We start from the raw sequence: 10,468 nt of genomic DNA on the forward strand, positions 1-10,468 counted from the left end.
ATTGATACACTTTCACCTTAATCTTGTTTTTTAATACTTTCTGGTTTTGGTTTCCAAATTGAGTTTATTTCTTTACTGTTGTTGTTATTGTTGGCAGCCTTCTGAGTCTGTTATGGATCTTTCTATACATATTTGGTATGTAGAACCCAGTGTGGGTGACTCTATAGAAACTATAGCTACATTAAGGGTTCCTGGTGGGAGATAATGAGGAGTTGCTATCAAGAAATTTAAGCAAAAACAAACAAACAAAAAAGAAATATAAGCCAAAAGAAAATGTTTGAAACTGATAGTCATTTGCATGACAAGATACAACTATTGAATGATGTGATATCTGGATTAGTTCTCAAAATGGTTTGAGGAAAAAGAAAGAATCAGAAAATTCCAAGGCTTCTGCAGGCATACTTTAAAATCCTCAAGGTAACATCTTTGCTTTTCAACACTTTTTTTTTGTTGCATTTCCAACTCTTTATTTTAGTTTTGTTTAAATGCATTTTATTTTTAGACAACCTACACGACATTTTGTGTGTTTTTTTCTTTAAAAAAAAGCCTCTGCTCCAAAAAATCAAGGTCACCGCTCCAAGTCAAGGTCACAAGTCGACGCAGAGCTCATGATGGCATCAGTTCCGTTTGTCTCGGTCCTGGTGTCGTGTGGGCGGACCGCAGACAGCTAGGAGGAGGGGCGGTCGGGCGGTCGGTCGTGCGTTGCCCACTGTCAGCACTTCTCCATCTCTAAGCTGTCCTTGAAGAAGATCATGTACGGGGTCCCGCCGCCCTCGCGGTAGTCCAGCAGGGCCACCATGCCGTCGGGAATCGTGTTCTCGCCCTGAAAGAACTGGTACTTCTTGAAATTGGCGAGGATGTGCTTGATCTGCTCGGCAGCCCCGGTCATAAAGGGCTTCATGCGTTCCGGCTTCCGCTCCTCCAGCTTGCCTTTGAGGGATTTCATGTAGTCCTTGATGTACCTCTTGTAGGCCTCCTTGGTGAAGCTGGTCTCCTGCAAGTGATGGTTCATGACGATGTCCACGTCGGTGACCACCTTGTGCTCGGGCCCGTCGCCCTCGGGGCCTTCGGCGGACGCGTTGCCGCCGATGAGCGCGTCATAGATGTGGCCTTGGGCCCTGCGGACCATGGTACCCTCCACTTCCAGACACAGCCCGCCCGTGATCTCCCAGATCTTGTACACGTCAGAGAACAGCTCATCTCGGCTGATGAGGTCCCGGTAGATGATCATGACGGTGGCGAGAGGGCGGTGGCTGCGCTGGCTTCGGGCAGCTCGGAGCTCCAAGAGGACAGCGCTGAAGGGAGCGAAAGTTACAGTTGGCGCTGGGGGTGGGGCGGCCGGCGCAAGGGGAGGGGCATCTGGCAGAAGGGGCGGGGTGCTTTTCAACACTTTCAAGATGTCTTTTGAAGCAGATTTATCTACTGTCATGGTTCACTTGATCTCTTGACTTCTGCTTCCATGGGCACTTATTGTGCATGCAAGCAAGATGTAATCATTGACAATCCCAATATGTTCTAAAATTCTCATTATGCTATGTATTGGTCCAGTCACATAAAATGTAACTTTCTACCCACCCCTATGGGAAGAGAATGACTTTCTGTTTGTGAAAGCCTTACAAGTGTTGTATTTATTTCTTTCATAATGAGCATGTGTAACAGAAAGCATACAAGTCTACTTTTGGGGTGAACTGGGTGTAATCTATATTGAATTTTGAAGATATGGATTTACTTGCTGTATTCAATATAAACAGGGCAAACAGATTGGTATGTACTGCTCACTCTCTATCTCTTTTAAAGCTCAGTACCTATTCGGGGCCCTCATTGTGTTTAAATATCTTAATTATATGCAGAGGTTCATTATCTGTATCAACTTTCTGGGGTCATAATTCTTTGTAGTGTAGTAATTACGTAATGATGTCAGTTTTAGAGTCTGGTCGAGTAGTATGCTCAGTGGGTCTATTAATCAAGAGATGGTGGCTTCAAACTCACCAAGTTTCCAATTGAGAAAGGTGAGAAGTTTGCTCCCATAAAGACATATTTTAGTTTTTATCAAAGTACCTGATACTTCCTCTTGAGTGGAAATGGAATGGTCCACGTGTACTTTATAGGAGAAATATGTGGTTTTTCTAATCCCAGAAAGAATTACAGTCATAAAAACTCACAGGGGCAGTTCTACCTTGTCCTAAATAGTTATTAGTCTGCTCTGATGCAATGGCAGTGAGAATATTTTTACTCTTATTCTGGATTATGGTATATAATGAAAACATTTTCAGTTGCCTGCAGGGATGTGGGTGATTTTTCTGTTTTCCTGATAGTAGGACATGCAATAGGGCCAGTAGTTTGGGGATCCTATTATGGACAGCATTGAGGGAACTAGGGAGCAATTCTAGTCTGTCCAATGATTGGCTATGAGGGGGAATGGACACAGTGTTACTGGGCTTGATTTATTTTATGTTGATGATATAAAATGAAACTCTGATGGATCAGTTGTGATGGTATCATGTGTGAAGACATTCCATGGTAAAGGGATTCAGGCTGTTTGGTAAATCCTTTACTCCCTTCATAAGCTTTCTGGGATAAAGGTAAAGGGATTATCCTGTGGTATAGCAGCACAGCCTTTCATCTCTGAAAGCATTATAGAGAATTGAAAAGAGAGATGTAGGACCTGACTACAGCAAGAAAGGAGACCTGGATCAGAGTTCTTCTGTGGACCAGCAGTCCCTACACAGTGAACCTCCTAGATCCAAGGTAATGTTGAAGCACACATACACATACACAGTGCTATCTAAAGCAAGTTAATCCCACAGATAGTCCAAGCAGACAAGGAACTTGCCCCAGAAGCAACAGAATAAGAGAGGCTTAACCTATGGCTGATAGGCTACGTAACATAAGCCACAGAATTCTACCCACCTAATTTATAAGAAAATACACATTAAACGGAAAACCCCCCAATTAGTGATGATTCCTTCAAAAGACACTTAAAAACTAAGAAAATGTGCTGGACTCTTCTTCAGAGCTCAACACTGAACACATCTGGTTGGATGCCATTTTTGGAAGGGTATTGCCCATCCCTCTTCCCTTTCACGTTCTTCAATGTTATTGAAATCACTTGGGTTTATGGAACAGTCTGTTTTTTGTAATGGGTTAGGTTCTTTATCGGCTTGCTTGGCCAGGATTCTCAGAAGGTTAACGATTACGATAATGTCAGCCTAGGTGACAAGTAATGCCATCACATCCATGAAGAGATTTTCTGTCAGCAGCCAGAAGTGGGAGGTGCTATCCTGGTGGGTGTGGTTTCCCCCAGTATAAATGTAAGTGGATTCTCTCTGTACGCTGTGCAGATTTGGCCAGGTCCAGGGCCTCACCATACTTGTGCATCTCCAGACTTGCGACAGCATCTTGCCATATTTCCTACATAACTTGGATTCATCCTTCTGCATAGCCTGGGAGGAAGCAGCCTACCGTCCCACGTTCCCATCTTGGATTCCTCTGGTACTCACCTACTTGAGTCAAGAGAGTGGTCCAGAATGATATCTGAGCCTTGAAAGCCTCTACAACTGTGAATTGAAAAGGTGAGTAGTGTGACTAGAATTTTTTCCTAAACATTTCTGACACGGTGTAATGGTGGCGGGATGGGATTAAAAGTGAGGCTTGCTTCTTTAGTAAAGGGCACAGTCTCTGACACTCATGGGGAAGCACTGATTCAATAACAGTCAGTGACTAAAGGTGCGGGGGCGAAGATTTCAGAGAATGGAGGTCACCCACCCACTTGGCCTTCCCTAAGGTCTGACCAGATGCAGCTTACCCTTCATGGGTCAGGATTCCTTTTGGAGAAGATTCGTCAGAATGAGCACAGGGACCCACTCAGCATCTTGGAGCTTCCCATCCAGAGTTATGTTGCAACATGAGGCTTCATCCATTGCCCCTCTGGAGCGGCTGTCCATAGAATTTTCCCACTGTTGTTCATGGCAGCTGTTGCCTGGAGATAGAGGGAGACAGTGAAAGTCATGGTGGAGTCCTGGCTCTTCATCTCGCTGCCCCTGGTTGTTCTAGTGACAAACTCACAGGACATCTTTTGCTTGTTAAAGACAGTCTTCATATTCTAAGTTTCCAGAGCTGTTCAAGAACATTTGATATTTGGTTGTGTTTAGTTTACAGTGGCCCATGTTTGTCTGAGAATTGTGCCTCATAGTGTTTTCAAAGGTTATTTTTTTTCAAAAGTCAGTCACCAGATCTATCTGTTAAAGTGTCTCTGAGGAGAAAGGAACCATCTTCTCAGTTAGCTGCTAAACATTGTAACTCTTTGTGTTATTGGGGGTTCCAAGTTTAATTTCACATTTATTCAAGAGGGAAATTGACCCCTTGTGTTGTATTTATTTTGGAGGATTTAAAGAATTTTTAAAATTATGGTAAATTCTTCCTTTTAAGCTTCTTGGGTTTGCATTTGTATTTGTTTTGTTTCACTTTCTAGTAAAATTCTCTGACATTTAAGGAAAAGGCATTTCTTTTAGAATGCTGTTGTTGGTGTTGCTGAGATGACTACAAGGTGTGACATAAGTGTGGTTCAACTACAAGCCCAGGGAGATAACATAGAGCTAAATAAGAGACCGTCATAGTATTTTCACATTAGAATAGAGGCGTCTAACATACTAAGAATTGTGTAGGAAGATTTGCATTCTGGTGGTGAGAATAATTTTTTATATAATTCATGAATTCTATTTATGAATCATAAAATGTCTGTTATTGACAAGGTGTTTTAGGCTGTTCATGTTGTTAAGAGATATGGAATTGGTCCAGAATCCTACATACCCTCAGCACTGACTCATAGTTAGCCTATATGAAAATGGAGGAAATACTGGAAAATCCGTGGACATCCTCAAAATTGTAATGTTGAAATGAAATGCTGCAGTTATCATGTCACTCTAGCTTAATGAATTGGTTATACTAAGAAAGTGTTTATACTACACACTGCTATAAAGTCTTTGATGTAATCATTCAAATTGTTAATTTGGTCTTCAAATACCCAATTCTTTATAGGCCATTGTCTTCCTTGCAAAATGCTGACAGAGACCTGCTCTGATCTGCCTTGCAAGATGTTGATCTTAATTACAAGATGCAGGGGGGAAACCTGCCCAGATCTTCCTTGAAAGATATCGATTATCTGACTTGTAAGATGGTGACAGAAGACCTGACAAAAGTATTTCTTGCAAGATGTTATTAAGTTTCCTTGCAAGATGGTGGGAAAACATTCTCTTATCTGTCTTACAATATGTCGCTGATACTCTTTTTAAAAGGTGCTGATAGAAGACCTGGTCTGAGCTTCACGGATCTTTTTTGGAAGATGCTGATAGAGGACTGCTCTGATCTTCCTGGCAAGATGTTGCTGGTCTTCCTTGCAAATTGTGAGAGGAGACCTGTTCTGCTCTACCTTGCAAGATTTTGCTGAACTTCCTTGCAAGAAATTGATTGAGACCTGCAATGATCTTCCTTACAAGATATCGCTGGTCTTCCTTAAAGGGTGCTGATAGAAGACCTGCTCTGGTCTTCCTTGCCAAGATGTCGCTGATCTGCTTTGCAATATAGAAGACCTGCAATGATATTTCGTGCAAGATGCTGCTGATCTTCTTCAAAGAAGCTATTAGAAGACCTGCTCTGGTCATTCTTACAAAGATGTGGAAGATATTCCTTGGAAAATGCTGTGAGGAGACCCGCTCTGATCTTTGTTGAAAGATCATTAATTTTAAAATTATTTTTAAAATCAGATTTTTATTTTGAAGAATGTTATTTAAAAATACTGGCCAATTAACGTGTCGTGCAAGTCCAAATGTTGACCCGTGTGGGTGTGTGGGTGTGTGTGTATGTGTGTCTGGTCTAAACCTGAGTTAGACAGAGGAGTCATGGCCAGGCAGGGCATAACTGACAGGCAGACACACAAACTCAGATGGTCCAAAGAAAAAACAGCATAATCCGGTGGTAGGCACAACATGCCAATAATATAGACCTAGAAGCAGCTGCTGCATGAGATGACCTGGAAAGCTTTTTCGCGCAGTACTCTTCCAGAAAATTGTTCCCAGCACGACTCCCAATGCACAGAGGGGAGGATCTATTTTGTGAGTGGGATCAATCTGATGTGCCCTTCCCTGAAAACGCCACTGATTTCCCTGCAAAATTCTGATAGAAGACATGCTCTGATCTGCCTTGCAAAATTTTGCAGATCTATCTATCAAGATGGTGGGAGAAGACCTGCCCAGATCTGGCTTGAAATACGTCATCAATCTGGCACTCAAGATGGTAAAAAAAGACCTACTATGGTGTTCCATAACAGGTCGCTAATCTTCTTTGCAAAATGCTGGAAGAACCTACTGTGATCACTTTTTCAAGATGTCGCTGATATCTCTTAATGATGATGAGAGACGGCCCATTCTGATATTCCCTGATCTGCCTTGCAAGATGCTGATAGAAGATCTGCCATGATTTACCGTGCAAAATGTTGCAGCTGTTCCCTGCAAGTTGCCAGAACCAACCTGCTCTGTTCTGCCTTGCAAGTTTGTGCTGATCTTCCTTGGAAGATATCCCTGGTCTTCCTTAACAGGTGCTGAGAGAAGACCTGCTCTGATCTTCCTTTCAGGATGCTTCATATCTGCTTTGCTAGATGCTGATAGAAAACCTAGTAATATCTGCCATGCAACATTTTGCAGATTTCTTACCAAGATGCTGATGCAATACTTGCTTGGACCTTCCTTGCAAGATATGCCTGGGATTCTGATTTTTCATGCATCATTTTGCTGAACTTCCTTGCAAGATGTGCCTGGCCTTCTGATTTGCGATGCAAGATATTGCTGATTTTCCTTGCAAGATGCTGATACAAGACCTGCTCTGATCTTCCTCGCAAGGAATCCATAATCTTGCTTTAGTTGTGCTGAGGAAAGACCCGCTCTGATCTTTCTGGCAAGATTTTGCTGATCTGCCTTGTAAGATGCTGACAGAAGACCTGCTCTGACTTGCCTTGCAAGATGTCGCCGATCTTCATTGGAAGATGCTGAGAGATAACCTGGTTTGATAGTCCATGCAAAATATCCCTCGTCTTCCTTAAATCGTGCTGAGATAAGACTTGTTCCAATCTTCTTGCAACACGCTTCTGATCTGCCTTGCAAGAAGGTGATGGAAGACGTGCTCGGATCTTCCTTGCAGATGTGGATCATCATGTTTGCCATATAGAAGACCTGTGCTGACCTTGCTTGCAAAATGCTGCTGATCTTCCTTGGAAAATGCTGATAGGAGAGCTTCCCTGGTCTTCCTGGCCAAATGTGACTGATATTCCTTGCAAGATGCTGGGAGGAGACCTGGTCTAATCTACCTACCAAGATATTGCAGTTTCTCCATAGAAGATGCTGATAGAAGACCTGCACTAATCAACCTTGCAAGACATCAATGATATGCGTGGCAAGATAGCAGACCTGCTCTGATCTCCCTTGGATGTGGCTACTGATCATCCTTGTAAGATGCTGAGGGCAACCTGAGGGAGATGTTCCCAAGTGCGCATGCATCTCCTTCTTCAACGTGTCTGAGCCCAGTTCAGGCTTCAGAAGGCCTACGGGTGGGTGAAAAATTATCGCTCCTACTCTCTGGAAAATTTTGGGTATGTATGGATAGGGTTCACTTCTCCTTTTACTCTTTTCGGTTTGCTTCAAAAGGTTTGTGGGAAAAATAGGACTTTTATCAATATTTCAATATTGCACAACAAGACCCTGGCATAAGCAGAATGCTACGCCCTTAGAGAGACATGTGTGGGGGGGCCCTTAATGTGTGTGTATGCTTGCACATCATACAGGGTTGTTTGCGTAGCATGGGTTTTAGCAAACACCTCAAGAGTCTGTCAACCAGTGGTGTAGGTCATGCAACCAATGTGGTACACTCTCATGTGCTTATTTACATATGTTTGTCAAACTCACCCTGCTCATAAGGAGTTCTGCATGCTGTCGACCTGCTCTGGCTCCTCTCTGGTGAAAAAGTTCACCTCTTCTTACTGCGGAATATTATGGGTGCTCTTTCATTGTTCAAAAGTTTCATGATTTTTTAATTATTAATTTTAACATCGGGTTTATATGCAGAATAATGTTTTTTAAAGATCCTGCTGGATGTTCCTGTTGGATGTACGCAATGTTGACTCCTGTGCGTGTGTATGTGTGTGAGTGTGTGCATGGGATTGCACATCACAAAAGAGTCTTTGGGTAGCGTAGGATTTACCAAACACCTTGGAAGTCAGTCTAGGTCAGGCAAACACTGTGGTACCTTCTGATATGCCAATTTACATGTCTTTATCAAATTGGTGCTGCTCCTAGGAGCAGTGCAGGCTGTCAAACAACTCAGGCGACTCAATGGCTAACAAATTCACCTCCTCCTGCTGTGCAATAATTCTGGGTCGGTTTCATATCTCACATGTCTCAGGATTTTCTTTAATTATTAATTATAAAATCAGATTTTTATGTTGAAGAATGTTATTTAAAGAAATTGGCCGATTATCTTGCCGTGAAATTCCAAATGTTAACTGGTGTGTGTGTGTGTGTGTGTGTGTGTGTGTGTGTGTGTGTGTGTGTGATTGTATGCTGTAATCCTGAGTGAGACAGATGACTGACGACCAGGCAGGGCCGTACCGACAGGCAGACATAGAAATACAGGTGGTAAAAAAAAACACAACAAAAAACAAAGCCAAATCTGATGGTAGGCACAACGTGCTGATAATACAGTCCTAGAACCAGCTGCTGCATGAGATGACCTGCAAAGCTACTTCACACAGTACCCTTTCTGGAAAATGTTTGCAGCACCACTCCCTAACCCACAGATGATAGGATCTTCCTTGTGAGATGGGATCAATCTGATGTGCCCTTCCTTGAAAACGCCACTGATCTTCCCTGCAAAATGCTGATAGAAGACCTGCTCTGATCTGCCTTGCAAAACTGCTGATCTATCTAACAAGATGCTGGGAGAAGACCTGCCCAGATCTTCCTTGAAAGATGCCGTCGATCTGCCATGCAGGATAGTGACAAAAGACCTAATATGGTGTTCCTAGTAAGAGGTCGCTAATCTTCCTTGCAAGATGCTGGGAGAACTTCCTCTGAACTCTCTTTCGAGATGTCTTTCATATTTCTTAATGGTGCTGAAAGAAGTCCTACTCTGATCTTCCCTGATCTGCCTTGCAAGATACTGATAGAAGACTTGCCATGATCTCCCTTGCAAGATGCCGGAAGAAGCTGCTCTGAATTGTCTTTCAAGATGACCTTCATATTTCTTAAGGGTGCTTGTAGAAGGCCTACTCTGATCTTCCCTGATCTGCCCTGCAAGATGCTGATAGAAGACCAGACATGATATTCCTCCCAAGTTGCTGCAGCTCTTCCCTGCAGGTTGCCCATGAAAAACTGCTGTGAACTGCCTGGCAAGATATCTCTGGCCGCCCTTAACAGGTGCTGAGACAAGACCTGCTCTGATCTTCCATGCAAGTTATTCCTGGACTTCCTTTAGAGATGCTGAGGGAAAACCCGCTCTGATCTTTCTGGCAAGATTTTGTTGACCTGTCTTGCAAGATGCTGACAGAAGACCTGCTCTGATCTGCCACGCCAGATTTTACCGATCTTCTTACCAAGAGGCGGATACAACACTTGCTCTGATCTTCCTTGCAAGATATGCCTGGGCTTCTGATCTGTCATGCAACATCTTTCTGATCTTCCTTGCAAGATGTGCCTGGCCTTCTGATCTGCCATGCAAGATATTGCTGATCTTCCTTGCAAGATGCTGATACAAGATCTGCTCTGATCTTCCTTGCAAGTAACCCCTGGCCTTCCTTTCGAGGTGCTGAGGGAAGACCCGCCCTGATCTTTCTGGCAAGATTTTTTTTGATCTGCCTTGCAAGACGCTGACAGAAGACCTGTTCTGACCTGCCCTGCAAGATGTCGCCGATCTTCCTTGGAACACGCTGATAGATGACGTGGTGTGATATTCCACGCAAAATATCCCCCGTCTTCCTTAAATCGTGCCGAGATAGGACCTGTTGCGATCTTCTTGCAACAGGTCTGCCTTGCAAGATGGTGATGGACGACGTGATCTGCCTTGCAAGATGGTGATGGAAGACGTGCTCGGATCTTCCTTGCACATGTGGATCATCATGTTTGCCATATAGAAGACCTGCTCTGGTCTTCCTTGCAAAATGCTGCTGATCTTCCTTGGAAGATGCTGATAGGATAGCTTCTCTCGTCTTTCTTGCCAAGATGTGCCAGATATTCCTTGCAAGATGCTGGGAGGAGACCTGGTCTAATCTACCTACCAAGATATTGCAGAGTCTCCATAGAAGATGCTGATAGAAGACCTGTGCCAATCAACCTTGCAAGACATCACTGATCTGCTTGGCAAGATGGCATATCTAGTCTGATCTCCCTTGGATGTGACTACTGATCATCCTTGTAAGATGCTGAGG

General features: G+C 43.4%; 1 protein-coding gene across 1 annotated transcript; it reads right to left on the reverse strand.

Annotated features, from left to right (window-relative positions):
• Positions 1 to 712: 712 nt before the first annotated feature.
• On the reverse strand, positions 713 to 1,231 carry LOC142436921 (translationally-controlled tumor protein-like). Its single transcript, XM_075540262.1, has one exon. It carries the CDS (start codon positions 1,229 to 1,231, stop codon positions 713 to 715), a length of 519 nt encoding a protein of 172 aa, XP_075396377.1.
• Between the last annotated feature and the right edge of the window lie 9,237 nt (positions 1,232 to 10,468).

This window comes from Tenrec ecaudatus, unplaced genomic scaffold, assembly GCF_050624435.1.
Source record: "Tenrec ecaudatus isolate mTenEca1 unplaced genomic scaffold, mTenEca1.hap1 Scaffold_95, whole genome shotgun sequence".
Classification (NCBI taxonomy): Eukaryota; Metazoa; Chordata; class Mammalia; order Afrosoricida; family Tenrecidae; genus Tenrec; species Tenrec ecaudatus.

Bases quoted from the DNA above. Each gene is read 5' to 3' on its own strand.
- LOC142436921 (XM_075540262.1), bottom strand. From the start codon at position 1,231: ATGATCATCTACCGGGACCTCATCAGCCGAGATGAGCTGTTCTCTGAC.